The 19,392-nt window shown below is 51.1% G+C and overlaps 1 protein-coding gene across 1 annotated transcript; it reads right to left on the bottom strand.

Annotated features, from left to right (window-relative positions):
• Positions 1 to 971: 971 nt before the first annotated feature.
• LOC309890751 (olfactory receptor 14C36-like) lies at positions 972 to 8,281 on the bottom strand (the record flags this gene model as incomplete). The annotated part of the gene is made up of 2 exons (XM_082785156.1): positions 972 to 1,232; positions 7,628 to 8,281. 2 exons carry the CDS (start codon positions 8,279 to 8,281, stop codon positions 972 to 974), a joined length of 915 nt encoding a protein of 304 aa, XP_082641282.1.
• Positions 8,282 to 19,392: the final 11,111 nt, after the last annotated feature.

Raw genomic sequence — 19,392 nt, 5'->3', positions numbered from 1 at the left:
AGCAGACCCCAGGCTGGGACCATCCCCAGCTCAGGAGATGGAGGTCCGTGAAGCTGCAGGAGCCCTGGTGTCTTGCCTGGGAGATCCCCAGCACACAGTGCCTGTGCCCCGCAGGGCCAGTCCCGCTCCCCAGGCCAGCACAAGAGGCCTGGCCCAGCCACAGAGCAGCTCCAGAGTCCTCTCCACGATGTCATTTGCCATCAGACCCAGCATCTGCACGAAATGCCCAGGCCAGTAAACCCAGTTATTATTGTTTGCTGGGCCATGTGCTACTGAGAAGTCAGATCCCAGTCCAGCCGTTTGTCCTTCAGTGATCACTATGGGACTCTGATCCATCCTGAAGCCCAGAAAAACAAGAGGGCTGTCAAGGGCGAACCTCCTTGGGTGTATTTCTGACACCAGCTTTAGAAGAGGCGTACAGAGATGTGGCGGAGATGCCACTGTAAGTACATCAGGAAAGTCACGAAGATGCATGAGATCTCGTGGCTAACCCACATACAAGAGCACAAGAGAACAATGTGGAAGCAAAAGAGAGCAACAGTGAAAAGGCCACGTCTTGCTGCTGGCTATGACCATGGCTCCAGGGAAGCAGCAGCCCCGACCCAAAGGCAGCAGAGAGGCAGAACCCAGCGGGAAGTGAGGGGCAGCCCTGAGGGCCACCGGGGCTGCTCCTCCATATGGCAGCTGGGCTCTTGGTCCTGAGCCTCTCCTGTGTGCTGGGGCTGCTGAGACCAGTGAATACCTGCTCAAGTCTTTATTGCGAGTAATAAGATTTTTGGTTAAATATATGCATATAAGTATAATAATTAGGGGCTAGAAAACTAAGAATATTCAGAATATTCAGATATAACTTCAGAAGACACTATAAAGGGAAAATAATACAAAAGATTATCTAGATTATCTTAACAGTTTTATTTATTTTTTAAAGACTCTTGTTAGGATTGTGGTCCCATTCTAAATGGTAAAGAGGCCTATATCCAGGGTTCCCTCAAGGCTTCCTTGAGCTCCTGGTTCCTCATGCTGTAGATGAGGGGGTTCACTGCTGGAGGCACCACCGAGTACAGAAATGACACCACCATGTCTACGGATGGGGAAGAGATTGAGTTGGGCTTCAGGTAGGCAAACACAGCAGTGCTGACAAACAGGGAGACCACAGCCAGATGAGGGAGGCACATGGAAAAGGCTTTGTGCCAGCCCTGCTCAGAGGGCATCCTCAGCACAGCCCTGAAGACCTGCACATAGGACAGAGCAATGAAAACAAAACAACCAAAGCCCAAAGAAAAACTAAACACGAGTGCCCCAACTTCCCTGAGGTACGCATCTGGTCAGGAAAGCTTGAGGATCTGGGGGATTTCACAGAAGAATTGGTCCACAGCATTGCCTTGGCAGAGGGGCAGGGAAAATGTGTTGGCCGTGTGCAGGACGGCATTGAGAAAGCCACTGCCCCAGACAGCAGCTGCCATGGTGGCACAAGCTCTGTTGCCCAGGAGGCTCCCGTAGTGCAGGGGCTTGCAGATGGCAACATAGCAGTTGTAGGCCATGACGGTGAGAAGGGAATACTCTGCTCCAACCAAGAAGAATAAAAAGAAGACCTGTGCAACACAGCCTTGATAGGAGATGGCCCTGGTGTCCAAGAGGGAATTGGCCATGGCTTTGGGCAGAGTGATGGAGATGGATCCCAGGTCGAGGAGGGCGAGGTTGAGGAGGAAGAGGTACATGGGAGTGTGGAGGCGGTGGTCGCAGGCTACAGCGGTGAGGATGAGGCCGTTGCCCAGGAGAGCAGCCAGGTAGATGTCCAGGAAGAGCGCGAAGTGCAGGAGCTGCAGCTCGCACGTGTCTGAGAATGCCAGCAGGAGGAACTCGGTGATGGAGCTGCTGTTACACATTTATTGCCCCTGAGCAAGCTAGTCTGTCCAAAAGAAGAAGTGACATTGTAAAATTTAAGGACTTCTCTGAAGTCCTCACAGAGTTGCTGTTGGGCATTTGCTGGTTCTGGACACAGTTGTCTGCTGAAGAGGAGAAGACAGAACAAATTTACAACAAACTTCTCTGAGGAAAACCTACTCTAAGCCTTAAAGCACCAGTCCACCTGTGCCTCTCTCTTTGCAGGAGAACGTCTCTGCAGCTCTCTCGCTTGGGCTCTGGCTGGTGCTGGATGACACTGGGAGCAGGGGCTGCTGTGGGCTGCAGATGAGTCCTTCCTGCTGTGCAGCAGGAGGGAAGCAGGAACTTGGGGGAAACTCCAGTTCAGTCCACTTCCCATGTCAATGTGATTTGCAGTGCTGTTGCAAACAACTCATATAAATGCAGAGCAGAACTGCAGATGCCACTGCTGAATAGTCTTATTCTAAGCTGCCCTGTATCTCCCATCTTTGAGCAGCAGGGCCTTCTCACTCAGGTCTTTCCCTGAGAAGAAACTGAAGAAAGCTGAGGGCACAGAATCCCAAGTCCAAGTGGATAGAAAACTCAGATTATTTCTGGGAGACTAAGCAGGACCTCAGCGCTTCCTGCTTTGCTTCACACTATGCTGCCCACACACAGCCATCCAGCAGCATGGACAGGGCCTTAGCACATAGGTGTCTTGTTCTTGGGGCACCTGGATAACACAAGGATGCCGAGAGACAGCTGCATCCTGCTGGAGCAGCCTGAAGACCAGGAGGATGCCCCATGAAGAGAGCTGGATTTCCACAAACTGGGGTGTCCCAGCATCCCAGCTGCACCCCTGCAGTGCCTGGAGGAGGCTTGGCCACTCTGCTCATGGCTGTCCATGGGCAGCTGGCTTAGGGCACTCCAAGGGGCTTCTGCCACACTTCCTCACCTCACACTGCAACCCAGAAAGACTCTCAAAGCCTACTGCATTGCTCACTGCCCTCCCAGAAACAAGACCCAGGAGGAGACCCTTCCAGGACCTGCAGCTGCATGGCCCTGCAGCCAGACACTTACCTTGTCAAGGGCTGTGCAGATTTCTCCCGCAGGCAGCTCTCAGCATCCTCCCACTCCCAACTGCCTCCAAGCCCTTTCTCCTCCTCTCCTCTCCCTTTGCCAGCTGCAGTCAAAGCCCTCAGCCCTGCTGTGCTTTGCAGGGGAGCTGCTCCTGGGCAGAGCTGTCTCTCTGCACCAGGGCCCTCTTGCCACGAAATCTCCTTGGGCCCAGGAGCCCGGCCCAACTCAGCAGAACAGGCCCAGCCCAAGGCATTGCAATCACCCCTCTGGGGGCTTTCCTGATGAGCCCACAAACCTCAGGCACTCAGAGACAATTGAAGACATCTCTCCAGAAGTCCAAGTCAGATGCAAGTTTCCTGCAGTGTGCCCCGGAGGGCCAGATCTGACACAGCCTCCCTTGGAGCTCCTTAGAGCATAACACTAGAGGCATTGAAGACAAGTAGACAAAGACAGTGTGAAGGTGACACTGATGTGTGGACAAACTGGATGCGTGTCACCAAGCACGAGGGCCAGGCCTTGACCTCCAGCCCCTGGGAATGGAGATCCTTTCCCTTCACACCTTGCTCAGGGCTCTTCCTGGGGCAGTAGGAGATGGGGATGTGCAGGAGAATGGTACGACCCCTGCCTGGTTCATCGGGGGGGGTGAAGAGGCCCTGGTACTTTAGCAATGAGCTGTCTCCTCATAGGCCTCAGTGACAGAGACAACAACTGCAGGCATGGACACAAAAATCTCAGTTTTTTGGACTTTCAACCTTGCCTATGTCCTTGCTCCTCTGATGACCAGAGTATCTTAGCATCTTCCAGACCTGCACCTCTTTCCCTGTTGCCTGTAGACCTTTATTTGTGTGGTGTCACATCAGGTCTTAGCTGAGTAGCTCATACGAGATCCCTCGTGGTGCCCAGACCCTCCTCCTCTTGGGCACAACTCACTCAGCAGGGTCCCAGTCTGCCCTAATGTGTGGGGTTCCTCTTCCTCTGGTGTAGGACGAAGCTCTTCTCATTGTAAATGTCAAGAGGTTTCTGTTGGCAAAATCCTGCAGTTTCTCAAGATCCTACCACACTGATGCTCCATTCTGTCAGCTGGTCATGGCTGCAGGCAGATGGTTCAACTTTCGTGTGATTGTGCTATCTCTTACAAGACAGCAGCATCAGGAGTTGCGGGAAATTTTGGATAACACAGGAGTAACCAGATGAATGGAATTGCTGCACAGAGTCACAGAAGGGTAGGGGATGGAAGGCTGCCAGGTTACACCGCTTCCCTGCTTCCTCTTCATGCATGCTGTCAGTTTGTCTGGAGCAGTGTCCTGAATGTTCTGGGGTTGTGCAGCTCAAAATTAGAAGGACCAAAGCCCAGCTGCCGCTAAACCTGGCTATGACTGTCAAAGACAATAAAAAACTGTTTATATAAACACTTTAAATAAAGGAGGATTAAGGAGAATCATCATTCTTGTTAGATGTTGGGAAAATCTGGTGCTGATCTGGAGATAAGGTAGAGGCTGAGGTACTTATGTGGGCCCATGAAGACCCATACTGGGGCCTTCTTTCTGTCGGGGTCCTCCTGGGTCTGGAGGCAGAGGAAATCCCACAGTCAGCATGCCTTGCAGGTGCCTTCTGCTGGCCTAGCAGGGCCACTGGCAGATGTCAGCCCAAAAGTCCAGATCCCAGGTCTATGTCAAGGGTGACCTGTCACCTACAGACACAAGTGACTGTAGTCCCTACAGACACAAGTGACTCGCAGTCCCTTTTTGTGACACGTTCCTTCTGCTGCCCTATGAACCACAGGGACAGAAGTGACCTCACAGTCCCTGCCACAGTCACATTCCTCCTGCTGGGGCAGGAGATCCTGAGGCAGAGCTGACCTCTATCTAGCCCCCTTGGCACCTGGTTTTCAGTGGCCCCGAGCCCTGCCTTCCCTCCTCCTGCCACGCTCCATCAGGCAGCTGCAGCAGAGGGGACCCACAGCCAGGCCCTGGCTGGGCTCTGCCACCCGCCTCTCCAGTTCCATCCCTGCTGCCTTGGGGTGCTCTGTGAGGTGCTGGGTGACCTCACAAGGCCTGCTGGCCAGCACATCTCCTGCGAGGCAACCAGGCCGTACAGCGTCAGGGACCTCACCATGACCCTCCCATTTCCCTATCCTCCCCTCATCCCCATCCTTGTCTCTGCTGGCACGAGCAGCCTTGGCAGGCACTTCCTGGCCTCCCCTCGATACCAAGATTAAAGGTAAAATGGTCTCTTCCTTCACAGAACAATGGCATCAAATTTGAAAAGCTTCATTAACAGATAGGTGAAACCTTTACTAGGTTTTGTTAGAGAGAATGAAGTTTAGAAACATTCACCCCTGATGTTACTTTAGTCACTAATTAGTCAGCTTTATCTATAAGAGCCTACAGACTTGTGTCTCAGAATGAGGGCAAGGTGACCCAGACCTAGAGCATGTGTCAGAAGATTAGGTGAGGAACTCATGTTATGCATATATCCTTGGATGTGTAACCAACTAAGCTTTGTATGCATGCCTGAGATGAAAGAATAAGAGAAGAAAGATTTTGATGGCTTGAGCATGGACAAGAACTGGATTCAACTAACGAACATAGTGAGGAAGACTACCGATGACCACCAGAGACCCCTGAGAGACAGGGAAAACAAATGTGCATGTGTCAGCGACACTTACTGATTTTAATGAGTTACAGGAAGTAATATGAATATGTTTTGGGGAAATCTGATTAACGTGTATGTTTTGCTTGTATATAACCCCTATAGCTCAAACACTTCTGTAAGCACTGGAGTGATCCCCTGTGTGTCCAGCACCTCCGTAAAAGAACGCCTGCTTTCTAAAACTCCAAATTGAGTTTTAGAGAGTTACTTTGACTGGCTTTTACAGTATCACCCTCACCTCCTGCCAGCTGCTGCCCACTCAGGCTCCTCGTACAAATGTGGCCCCCAACCAACAGCACTGCTCGTGCTGCCTTTGCTGCCTCGCCCTGTTCTCTCCCTCGATTCCTTGTCTCTGCCAGGCCCCACGTTCCACACCCAAACGTATCCCATTGCTGTCGTCACCCTCTCCTCTGCCCAGCGGGATGGCAGAGACAGGGCAGGACATGGGAGAGTTAGGCCCTGTAGCGCCCATGCAGAGCGCTTGTGGCAAAGTGGGAGCTGAGATTGGGTTCTGTGGTGCAGAGGAGGCCCCATGCAGAAAAGATGAGGTTAAACAACAACTTGTGGGGGGGCGGGGGCGGGGTTTTCCATCGTGGTTTGGCATGGGAGGCTACTGGCCATGAAGGGACAAGGGATGGGTTGACACAACTTCTCTGGACAACCTGTTCCATTGACCACCACTCCCAAAGGAAAGAATGTCTCCCTTGTACCTAATTTTTAAGTACCCTCGTTTAGTTTTAAAACACTACCTAAAAGCCCCCTTTAGGTACTGGGAGGCACCTCAGCCCTGTGCTGGGTGCATCGCCTTGCTCTGTCCTCCTCTGAGATGCCCCACAACATGAGGAATGGGCACAGGGAACTTGAAGGTTTAAAGAAACACATTGAAGAGCTGCATTCAGGTCTCGCACTTTGGACTAGACGGTCTCTGAAGGTGCCTTCCCCCTGGACTGTTCTCTGCTATTCAGGCAGATGCCCCATGGTTGTTACTCTCAGGAAGAAGGGACCTGAAGACACTCTGCCCCACTGGACTTCATGACACCCCTAGGGATAGCTGATGACCTTTGTGCTCGCTCTTGTTCCTCTCTCCATGTGCGTACAATGTGCCTGCAGGTAGCAGCAGCTGCTAGGGGTTTCTGTTCCTGTGTCTGTCCTGCACCTGGACAGGCCCTGCTCTTCTCCCAGCACATCCTATATCCCAGGGAGCCTTTAGGACTCTCGTTGAGCATGTTCTGATGTGACGGCAACTCTGAAAGATGACGTGAGCCTTCAGGCATGGCCCTTTTAGGAGGGAAATTCTGTTCTGGAAGCCAGTTGTGTCACTCATGTGCCCACTGCCTGTCTCTGCCTGCAGTCCCAGCACAGCCTCACAGCAGCACTGGCACCAAGCTACAGGAGCAGCCAGGCCTTACTCCACCAGCAGGGCTCAGCGGGAGAGGGTGGCAGTGGCAGGAGAGCAGCTCTGCATGGACCCAGTGCTGGTGCTCTCGGGTTTGAATGCTGGGCCACGACTGTTTTCCCCTCCACCTCTGCACACAAGCACTGTCTCTGCAGCCACAGAAAACATCTCAGAGGAAGGATATAAGACAAAAAGTCACTTTAATTGGTTTAAATACTTAAGCAAAATGAAGAATTATATTTCTTTGTGGACAATATTTGATAAAATAAAATTGAGAAAACAAAACAAAACAAAAGAATAACAATGCAAGAACATAATACCCACTGGCAAGTGGTTTACAGAAAAAGGCGGGCAACATATTGCTGAAGAAAAACACTCAGTCATCACTTTCCACATGGCAACCTTGATCTCCTTGTTCCTCATGCTGTAGATGAAGGGGTTCTCTACTGGAGGCACCACCAAGTACAGAAATGCCAGAACAACATCCAGGGAAGAGTAGGAAATTGATGGGGGCTTCAGGTGGGCAAAAATTATTGTGCTCATAAAGAGGGAGACCACAGCCAGGTGAGGGAGGCATGTGGAAAAGGTTTTGTGCCGGCTCTGCTCAGGGGGCATCCTCAGCACAGCTCTGAAGATCTGCACATAGGACACCACAATGAAAACAAAACAACCCCCAAATAGAAAAGCAGTAAGCACAAGAACTTGAATTTCCCTTAGGTAGGAGTCTGAGCAGGAGAGCTTGAGGATCTGGGGGATTTCACAGAAGAACTGGTTGAGGGTATTGCCTTTGCAGAGAGGCAATGAAAATGTATTGGCAATGTGCAGCACAGCTTGGAGAAAGCCACTGCTCCAGGCAGCTGCTGCCATGGTGGCACAGGCTCTGCTGCCCAGGAGGCTCCCGTAGTGCAGGGGCTTGCAGATGGCAATGTAGCGGTCATAGGCCATGATGGTGAGAAGAGATAATTCTGATGAAATCAAAAAGACTAGCAAAAAGAGCTGTGCAGCACATCCTGTGTAGGAAATTACCCTGGCATCCCAGAGGGCATTGGCCATGGCTTTGGGGAGAGTGGTGGAGATGGATCCCAGGTCGAGGAGGGCGAGATTGAGGAGGAAGAAGTACATGGGGGTGTGGAGGCGGTACTCGCAGGCTACGGCGGTGAGGATGAGGCCGTTGCCCAGGAGGGCAGCCAGGTAGATGCCCAGGAACAGCACGAAGTGCAGAGGCTGCAGCTCGCGCGTGTCTGCAAATGCCAGCAGGAGGAACTCGGTGATGGAGCTGCTGTTACACATTTATTGCCCCTGAGCAAGCTAGTCTGTCCAAAAGAAGAAGTGACATTGTAAAATTTAAGGACTTCTCTGACCAAAATACTTTGTATGTCTCATAGAACAGTCACACACAACACATTCTTTCCCATTCCTTTCACAGGAAGAGCTTTCAGCAGCTCCTTGTCTTTTCTATGGTTGGTGCTCTGAGGGTGCCAAAAGAAGCAGGGGGCTGTGCTGTGGGCTCTGCAGCAGTCAGTCCTGGTCTACAGGAACAGGTGAAAGGGGACCCTGAGTGGTCTGAGAAGTCCACTGGGAAAGGTCATCTCCCTGTCTGCAGGATGGGAGAAGGTCAAAAAACTCCTTTAGAAACAACAAAGGTGGTGTTGGTACTGTCTGTATGCTGAGGTGTGTGAGGTGCCTCAGAGCAGCAGCAATGCTCAAGAAGCCTTAGTCTCTACTACAGATGCTCCTACTCCATTACCATCCTTCTGCCTCAGCACATGGGCAGGAAAATGAAGCACATTCTAAAAAGTGCACTGCCCTCAGGTAGCTCTTGCCGGGCAGTTCTGCAGTGCAGTGCCCTGGGGAGGTGTGGGGCTGTGAGCAGCCTGCCCCAGGCAGCAGGCTCTGGACAGCAGCAGGACCCTGCCCTGCCCTGCAGTACCAGGGGGGCTCCTTCCACCCGCAGCTTCTCCCCGCAGCCCCTGGGCAGCTCCCCAGGCAGGCTGATTGTGGAGACTGGCAGGTAGCAGAGGCCCTGCCTTGGCACACAGCCCCTGGGGCACAGCAGGGACCCTGCTCTGCACCACAGCCCTGGCTACCCCTGCCTGCACCCCCAGCTGCACAGCCTGCAGCCAGGCCCAAGATGAAGGAGCCCTCGGGCCCTGCACACTGACCCTGCAGTACGCAAGCCCTGCATGCCCTTCAACTCCAACACCAAGCGTCCTCCTGACAGCTCCCATCAGCTGAGGGCTGGGCCAGCTCCAGGAGAGCCTGGCAGGGTGTGCAGCAGCATTGCCCTGCACCCAGAGACTTACCATGGGGAGGTGGCTGGCAAGATTTCTCCCTCTGCCAGCTCTCCCCTGCCTTCCCCCTGCCCAGGCTGCCCTGAACCTCTCTCCCCCTTCTCTCCTCTCCCCATGCCAGCTGCACGCAGTGCCCCCATCAATACTGTGCCTGGCAGAGGAGCTTTATCTGGGTGGCTGAAGCACCTTCTCAAGTAGTCCAAGTCTGATGCAAACTCCAAAGCCTCTCACCGTGTTAACGGTCCCACTGAGGGACATTACTGTCAAGGCCTCCCCATGGACTTGTTAGAGCAGAAAAGGGCAGGCAGTGATGACGGGGAGACCAAGGCCCAGGAAAGGTGGCCCTGATGCTGAGGAAACCTTGATGTGTCCCATGAAGTCCAACAGTCAGGCCCTGACCCCAGCCTCTGGGAAGGGAGATGCTGTCCCTCCAGCAAAGTTTAGGGCTCTTCTTGGGTCAGTGCTCAGTGGGTAAGGGCAGTGCCAAGTACAAGGCTACAGGAGGACATATCCCAGGCTCCTGGAGGGGGATGAGGAGGCATTGAGGCCCTCTTGCTGTAAGAATGAGGTGTCTCCTCATAGGCATCACTGACGGAGACAAGAGCCAGAGCCCAGCACACAAAGCTGTTGGCTCTGTCGGGGCTTTCATCTTGCAAAAGATCCTTGACAATAACCACCACACGCTGTCCTATGCTGTCACGTCTGCACCTCTTTCCCTGCAGGACTTAGATACCCACCTTGCTTCCCCACCTTGCTCTCACCTTGCTCTGAGCACCTCCCTGCCTTGACTGATGAATCTCAATCTGCCCTCAGTAATCCATGAAACACAAAGCCAGGGGCTGATCCAGACATCCCTAGAGAGGGAGGGAGAAGGGTGAGTGAACCTCTACAATGATTTAGTAGAGGTAAGAGGCTTCAGGTAATGTTGATGTTGCTTTAACACAGAATTAAAACATTGATGTAAGGCCGTTAGCCAATTGTAAAGAGTAACCAGTTTTAAAGAAAATCTGCTTTTGAAGAGTTTTATAGAGCAATCCCTACACCTAAATGCTACTCCAATACCCTGACAAGAATCCCCTATTCTAATGCTTGAACTCAAAGCATTCCTTGAAGCAAAACTTGGCCCATAGTCCTTTGCCCTTGCCTTTACTCTTGTGCTCACCCTAATCCCTGCCTTCAATAGTAGCATTAACATGCTCCATTAAACCTAGACTTCTAGGCAGATGTAAAACAAAAAACTATTCCACAAAGCTTGCCCATAACCTAACCACAGACCTGACACCCTAAGCAGAACAGCCCATCTGCAAAATTTCTAATCCAGAAAAGTGAGCCCTAGTCTCTAAGGGACTAGAGAGCTCAGCTCTGCCTCAGGATCTGCTGCCCCAGCAGGAGGAATGTGACTGTGGCAGGGACTGTGAGGTCACTTCTGTCTCTGCAGTGGATAGGGCAGCAGCAGGAACGTGTCACGGAAAGGGACTGTGAGGTCACTTCTGTCTGTAGCTGACAGGTCACCCTTGACATAGACCTGGGATCTGGACTTTTGGGCTGACATCTGCCAGTGGCCCTGCTAGGCCAGCAGAAGGCACCTGCAAGGCATGCTGACTGTGGGATTTCCTCTGCCTCCAGACCCAGGAGGACCCAGACAGAAAGAAGGCCCCAGTATGGGTTGTCCTGTCCCTTGGACAGGACAAGGAGGCGCAAGGCTTGGCTGTGTCTAGCCAAGAAGCTGCAAGAGCAGCAGCCAGCCCATGGCTTTAAAAATGCTGGTGAGGTGACTTCTGTCTTGTTGATTGCTACATCAATGGGCTGAGGCCAACTGCATGAAGTTCAGCAAGGCCAAGTGCTGGGTCCTGCACTTGGGGCACAACAACTCCATGCAATGCTGTGGGAAGGGTGGCTGGACAGCTGCCCAGGGGAAAAGGACCTGGGAATATTGCTAGATAGTCGTCTGAATATGAGCCAGCAGTGTGCTAAGTTGGCCAAGAAGGCCTGCCTTGTATCAAGGATACTGTGGTCAACAGACATAGGGAAGTGATCGTCCTTCTGTACTTGACCCTGGTGAGGCCACACCTCAAGGATTGCATTCAGCTCTGGGGCTCCCTGTGTAAGAAGGACATGGATCTATTAGATCTGTGCCCCATTCCTTGATGCATTCAAGGCCAGGTTGGATGGGGCTTTCATCAACCTGGTCTAGTGGAAGGTTTCCCTGCCCATGGGAGGTGAGTTGGAATTATGTGATCTGTAAGGTCTTTTCATCCCCAAACTATTCTGTGATTCTGTAAATATGAAACGCAGCACCATACCAGCTATTAGGAAGAAAAATTAACTCTATCTCAGACAAAACTAAGACAATATCCAGCACTTATTCCATACAATCTGTAATGCTCAGCTCTGTCACTTTCCAATTAATCACCACCACCTTTCCTGCCTTTTGATACACACACAAGAATATTATGACCTTAGTCGACTGGTGTCAATAATAATAATAATAATAATAATAATAATAATGTCCTGGTTTCAGTTAGCACAGAATTAATTTTCTTCCTAGTAGCTGGTGGAATGCTGTGTTTTGGCTTAGAATGAGAAGAGTGCTGATAACACCCCGATGCTTTAATTGTTGCAGAGCAGTGCTTATACTAAGCCAAGGACATCTCAGCCTTTGCTCTGTCCTGCCAACGGGCAGGCTGGGGGGTGCAGCAAGAGCTGGGAGGGGACAGACCCAGGACAGGTGACCCAAACTAGCCAAAGGGGTATTCCATACCATCTGACGTCATGCTAAACAATATATAGGGGTGGCTAGCCGGGGGGAGGGGGCCGGACTGCTCGGGGTTAGGCTGGGCATCGGTCAGCGGGTGGTGAGCAATTGCATTGTGCATCACTTGTTTGTACATACTATTATTACTTTCATATTATCACCATTGTATCATCATTATTATTATTGTTATTATTATTTTTGTTATTTTTTTTCCTATCTTATTAAACTGTCTTTATCTCAACTCACGGGCTTCACTTTCCATTTCTCTCCCCCGTCCCAGAGAGGGAGGGGGGAGGGTGAGCGAACGGCTGCGTGGTGTTTAGCTGCCGGTCGGGTTAAACCACGACAGTCTTTTTGGCGCCCAACGTGGGGCCCGAAAGGTTGAGATAACGGCAGATCTGATCAGAGTGTGTTAAACTAAAATTGGTGGAAGGATTAGACCTGCTTAATAGTCACTTGTCATGATGCTGATTGCTTTAATCACAACTCTGCTGCGCCTGTTTTCCAAATTGAGTATTATAGTACATTATTTTCCGTATTTGCTCTCTGTAGTGTTGTTTCTCCTCTCCGGGCCCTGGTTTCAGACCATTATGGTACTAAGTGTTATAGCAATGGCTTATGAGACGATAAGATATCTGGTCATGACTCTAACTTGGTATTTATACTCAGTAACATCGTGGACTCTGTACTTTGGAAACAGCATATTGGGAACTATTAGCAATTATACCTATTGTTTTTCTCCATTAGAGAGTCAATCTGTGGAGGGGAAAGGGGAGGATATTTTTCCTTACCTGCTTACTCTCCCTTTCTCCTTCACCACCCCTGTATCCTCCTGGGTCACTCTGCCTTCCTCCTTCACCACCCTCTTATCCCCTGAGCTTGTCACAATAGCTCTCCAAGATATTGAATATTTCTGGAATACTCAGAATACCATAGTCTTGTTGTTCTGCCTCATGAATGCACTTCAGATTCTGCTTAAAGTTAAACAACTACTTATGAAGCTCATCCGGAGATCTGCCCGGAGGCAGTATAGTTGTGGGTGGCAGGGAGTATGGGTGGATATGGGCAGGCATCTAGAGCAGTTGGCACCCCCAGTGTGTTGGAAATTCACCCCTGAACAATGGCAAAATCCTCAAAAAGACTGTCGTGGTTTAACCCGACCGGCAGCTAAACACCACGCAGCCGTTCGCTCACCCTCCCCCCTCCCTCTCTGGGACGGGGGAGAGAAATGGAAAGTGAAGCCCGTGAGTTGAGATAAAGACAGTTTAATAAGACAGGAAAAAAAAAAATAACAAAAATAATAATAACAATAATAATAATGATGATACAATGGTGATAATACGAAAGTAATAATAGTATGTACAAACAAGTGATGCACAATGCAATTGCTCACCACCCGCTGACCGATGCCCAGCCTAACCCCGAGCAGTCCGGCCCCCTCCCCCCGGCTAGCCACCCCTATATATTGTTTAGCATGACGTCAGATGGTATGGAATACCCCTTTGGCTAGTTTGGGTCACCTGTCCTGGGTCTGTCCCCTCCCAGCTCTTACTGCACCCCCCAGCCTGCCCGTTGGCAGGACAGAGCAAAGGCTGAGATGTCCTTGGCTTAGTATAAGCACTGCTCTGCAACAATTAAAGCATCGGGGTGTTATCAGCACTCTTCTCATTCTAAGCCAAAACACAGCATTCCACCAGCTACTAGGAAGAAAATTAATTCTGTGCTAACTGAAACCAGGACATCTATCCACCCCTTATTCCATACCATTTATGTCATGCTCAGGTTACACTCTTTTCCATACATTCTAATTAGTCACCTATAGTAATCATGGTAGTGATAACATACAGTATAATATACTATTTAACATGGTGCAATTCAGTTCATGGGCTATTCTCACCCAGTATTAAATCTCCTTGAGGTACACACCGGACCTCTCCGTTCTTTTGCATCACCCACCAAGTGTATCCAGGTCCCTGAGCGAAAACAATTCCACGAATAGGTTTGCCTTTTCCTGAGGCAGGAGTAGCCCAGACTGTTTTACCCAGCATATTTTTTACATGCACTACAGGAACTTTATCCCCATCTACAGTACGTAACAGGTTTGATTGGGCAGGTCCAGCTCGGTTGGTAGATCCCCTAGTATTGACTAACCAGGTGGCCTTTGCCAAATGCGTATCCCAGTTTTTGAACGTCCCAGCGCCCATTGCTTTCAAGGTAGTCTTTAACAGGCCATTGTATCGTTCAACTTTCCCGGAGGCTGGTGCATGATAGGGGATGTGGTACACCCATTCAATACCATGTTCTTTGGCCCAAGTGTCTATAAGGTTGTTTTGGAAGTGAGTCCCATTGTCTGATTCTATTCTTTCTGGGGTGCCATGTCGCCATAGGACTTGCTTTTCAAGGCCCAGGATGGTGTTCCGGGCGGTAGCATGAGGCACAGGATATGTTTCCAGCCATCCGGTGGTTGCTTCCACCATTGTAAGTACGTGGCGCTTGCCATTGCGAGTTTGAGGGAGTGTGATGTAATCAATCTGCCAGGCCTCTCCATATTTATATTTCAGCCATCGTCCTCCATACCAAAGAGGCTTTGACCGTTTGGCTTGCTTGATTGCAGCACATGTTTCACAGTCATGAATAACCTGTGCTATAGCGTCCATGGTCAAGTCCACCCCTCGATCACGAGCCCATCTGTATGTTGCATCTCTACCTTGATGGCCTGAGGTGTCATGGGCCCATCGGGCTATAAATAATTCACCTTTATGCTGCCAATCCAGGTCCACCTGAGCTACTTCAATCTTAGCAGCCTGATCCACCTGCTGGTTGTTTTGATGTTCTTCAGTAGCCCGATTCTTGGGCACATGAGCATCTACGTGGCGTACTTTCACAGCCAGGTTCTCTACCCGAGCAGCAATATCTTGCCACAATGCAGCAGCCCAGATAGGTTTGCCCCTACGCTGCCAGTTGTTTTGCTTCCATTGCTGTAACCATCCCCACAGGGCATTTGCTACCATCCATGAATCGGTGTAGAGATAGAGAACTGGCCATTTTTCTCGTTCAGCAATGTCTAAAGCCAGCTGAATGGCTTTCACTTCTGCAAACTGACTCGATTCACCTTCTCCCTCAGCAGCTTCTGCAACTCGTCGCGTAGGACTCCATACAGCAGCCTTCCATCTCCGATGCTTCCCCACAATACGACAGGACCCATCGGTGAACAGGGCATATTTCTTTTCATTCTCTGGCAACTGGTTGTACAGTGGGGCTTCTTCAGCACGACCCACCTCCTCCTCTGATGATATCCCAAAGTATTTGCCTTCTGGCCAGTCCATGATCACTTCCAATATTCCTGGGCGACTGGGGTTTCCTATTCGAGCCCGCTGAGTAATCAGTGCAACCCACTTGCTCCATGTAGCATCAGTTGCATGATGCGTAGAGGGGACCCTTCCCTTGAACATCCAGCCTAGTACCGGTAATCGGGGTGCTAGGAGGAGCTGCGCTTCAGTACCGACCACCTCCGAAGCAGATCGAACTCCTTCATATGCTGCCAATATCTCCTTTTCAGTTGGAGTATAGCGGGCCTCAGATCCTCTGTATCCCCGACTCCAAAACCCCAGGGGCCGACCTCGAGTTTCCCCAGGTTCTTTCTGCCAGAGGCTCCAGGTGGGGCCGTTCTCCCCGGCTGCAGTGTAGAGCACATTCTTTACATCTGGTCCTGTTCGAACTGGCCCAAGGGCTACTGCATGGACTATTTCCTGCTTGATTTGTTCAAAGGCTTGTCGTTGTTCAGGGCCCCATTCAAACTCATTCTTCTTACGAGTTACTTGGTAGAGTGGGTTTACAATCAGACTGTAATTTGGGATGTGCATTCTCCAAAACCCCACAACACCTAGGAAAGTCTGTGTTTCTTTTTTGTTAGTTGGTGGAGACATAGCTGTTATTTTGTTGATCACATCCATTGGGATTTGACGACGTCCATCTTGCCATTTTATTCCTAAAAACTGGATCTCCCGTGCAGGTCCTTTGACTTTATTTTGTTTTATGGCAAAACCGGCTTTCAGAAGGATTTGGACTATTTTCTTCCCTTTCTCGAAAACTTCCTCTGCTGTGTCACCCCACACAATAATGTCATCGATGTACTGCAGGTGTTCAGGAGCTTCCCCCTGCTCTAGTGCAGACTGGATCAGCCCATGGCAAATGGTAGGGCTGTGTTTCCACCCCTGGGGCAGCCTATTCCAAGTATATTGGACTCCCCTCCAAGTGAAGGCAAATTGTGGCCTGCACTCTGCTGCTAGAGGGATGGAGAAAAATGCATTAGCGATATCAATTGTGGCGTACCACTTGGCTGCCTTCGATTCAAGTTCATACTGAAGTTCCAGCATGTCCGGCACTGCAGCACTCAGTGGTGGCGTGACTTCGTTCAGGCCGCGATAGTCCACTGTTAGTCTCCACTCGCCATTAGACTTTCGCACTGGCCATATGGGACTATTGAAAGGTGAATGAGTCTTGCTGATCACTCCTTGGCTCTCCAATTGACGAATTAGCTTATGGATGGGAATCAGGGAGTCTCGGTTGGTGCGATATTGCCGCCGGTGCACAGTTGTGGTAGCAATTGGCACTTGCTGTTCTTCGACCCTCAGCAACCCCACAACAGAGGGGTCCTCTGAGAGACCAGGCAAGGTAGATAATTGTTTAATGCCCTCTGTCTCTAAGGCAGCAATACCAAAAGCCCACCGGAACCCTTTTGGGTCCTTGCAGTATCCTCTTCTAAGATAGTCTATGCCAAGGATACATGGAGCATCCGGACCAGTCACAATGCGGTGCTTTTCCCACTCATTCCCAGTCAGACTCACTTCAGCCTCCAATACAGTCAACTGCTGAGATCCCCCTGTCACTCCACAAATATAGATGGGCTCTGGTCCTTTATAGCTCGATGGCATTATAGTACATTGTGCACCGGTGTCTACTAAAGCCTTATACTTCTGTGCGCGTGATGTGCCAGGCCATCGAATCCACACAGTCCAATAAACTCGATTGTCCCTTTCCTCCCCCTGGCTGGAGGCAGGGCCCCCCTAATCCTGGTCAGAATCTTCCTCGTTTCTGTGTTTGAAGGACTGTCTGCTGGAAGTTGGAGCAGCAAACTTTTCGGAGAATCCCTTTTTCCTGATTGTTTTCTTTTGCAACTCACGTACCCGTGCCTCTAGGGTCGCGGTAGATTTTCCATCCCACTTTCTCATGTCCTCTCCATGGTCTCGTAAGTAAAACCACAGGGTGGCACGGGGTGAGTACCCACCATATCGTCTTCCTTGTGTGGGTGAACGCCTACCCCTGACAGCTGAGACACTGCTTTGTACAGGTGCGAAGGAGAATAATCTCTCTTCAAGTTGGTGAACCTTTTCAGAAAGTTTCTCCCAAGTGTTCTCCTTTGGTCGGTGGGCACTGGTTGGTTCAGGTGGGGAGGACAATAGATTCTCTTCAAGTTGGTGAACCTTTTCAGAAAGTTTCTCCACAGCTGAGACGCAGGCCTGTAAGGAAGAGGAGAGACTTTCTTCGTACTGCCGGAGTTGTTTAGCCGCTTCACCCACTGTGGGTTCCTCATCCTCTTTCCAGGCCATTATTGCCAATGAGCTGGCATATGATGATGGTGCACTCCGTACAAACTTCCGCCACATGGGTCGTGTACACTTGACTTCATCTGGATCTGTGGATGTTTGTTTGAGGTCTGGATCCTCATAAATCACTTCCCGTACGGCTAATTCCCTCAGGTACTGGATTCCCTTCTCCATAGTGGTCCACTTGCCTGGTAGACATAAAATATCTTCCTTGAAGGGATACCTTTCCCTCACAGCTGAGAGGAGACGCCTCCAGAGGCTGGTGGGTCGTGCTCCATCTGCAATTGCTTTGTCAATGCCGGCGTCTCGAGCAAGGGATCCCAGCCGCTTGGCTTCCCTGCCGTCTAATTCCACACAATTGGCTCCAGAGTCCCAGCACCGGAGCAGCCAGGTGACAAGCTGCTCACCTATACAGCGACCAAAATCTTTTCGCACATCTCGTAGCTCGCGCTCGTTTAGGCTTCGGGTAGTTACTGTTGCTCTTTCGGCATCCTCATCTTCCTCCTCCTGAATCCTTGACGGCCCAGCGTCGTCATCATCTTCGTCATCTCTATACTTAGTTTTGGCAGAAGCCTTACCTGGATTGGCAGAAGACTCTCTGCCTTCCTCCTTCACCACCCTCTTATCCCCTGAGCTTGTCACAATAGCTCTCCAAGATATTGAATATTTCTGGAATACTCAGAATACCATAGTCTTGTTGTTCTGCCTCATGAATGCACTTCAGATTCTGCTTAAAGTTAAACAACTACTTATGAAGCTCATCCGGAGATCTGCCCGGAGGCAGTATAGTTGTGGGTGGCAGGGAGTATGGGTGGATATGGGCAGGCATCTAGAGCAGTTGGCACCCCCAGTGTGTTGGAAATTCACCCCTGAACAACTGCAAAATCCTCAAAAACTGGCAGAATGCTTGAAAAAAAGGTGTAATGATTCTGGCAGTTCCAAAGTAACACAAATCATTGTAACGTGCTGGGGCCTGGCTCATGCCTATCGAGCTGCCATTGATACTGCTGTCAACTTAGTGACAGACCCTGCGGCCACTCCAAACCCTGTGACAGATCCAACGGCCACTGTGACCCCTACGGTGGATTCTGCAGCCGCTCCAGTCCCAGCTCCTGCAGCCGCTCCAGTCCCAGCTCCTGCAGCCGCTCCAGTCCCAGCTCCTGCAGCCGCTCCAGCTCCAGCTCCTGCAGCCGCTCCAGTCCCAGCTCCTGCAGCCGCTCCAGTCCCAGCTCCTGCAGCTGCTCCAGTCCCAGTTCCTGCAGTCGCTCCAGTTCCAGCTCCGGCCGCTACTCCAGTCCCAGTTCCTGCAACTGCTCCAGTCCCAGCTCCTGAAGCTGCTCCAGCTCCAGCTCCTGAAGCCGCTCCAGCTCCAGCTCCTGCAGCTGCTCCAGTCCCAGTTCCTGCAGTCGCTCCAGTTCCAGCTCCGGCCGCTACTCCAGTCCCAGTTCCTGCAACTGCTCCAGTCCCAGCTCCTGAAGCCGCTCCAGCTCCAGCTCCTGAAGCCGCTCCAGCTCCAGCTCCAGCTCCTACTGCTGCTCCAGTCCCAGCTCCTGCAACTGCTCCAGCTCCAGCTCCAGCTCCTGTAGCCGCTACAGCTCCGGTTCCTGCAACTGCTCCAGCTCCTGTAGCCGCTCCAGCTCCTGTGGCCGTGTCAGAGAAACGAGCTGTAGCAGTGCAAGTTGACCCTGCAGAGGGCATTCCAACCCCTGTGGCAGACCCTGTAACAAAGTCAGAGAAACGAGCAGTAGC

Source organism: Aythya marila (genome assembly GCF_965140915.1).
Source record: "Aythya marila genome assembly, contig: HAP1_HAP1_SCAFFOLD_186, whole genome shotgun sequence".
Taxonomy (NCBI): Eukaryota; Metazoa; Chordata; class Aves; order Anseriformes; family Anatidae; genus Aythya; species Aythya marila.
The sequence above is the reverse complement of the archived record's forward strand: the minus strand, read 5'-3'. Positions and strand labels throughout refer to the sequence as shown.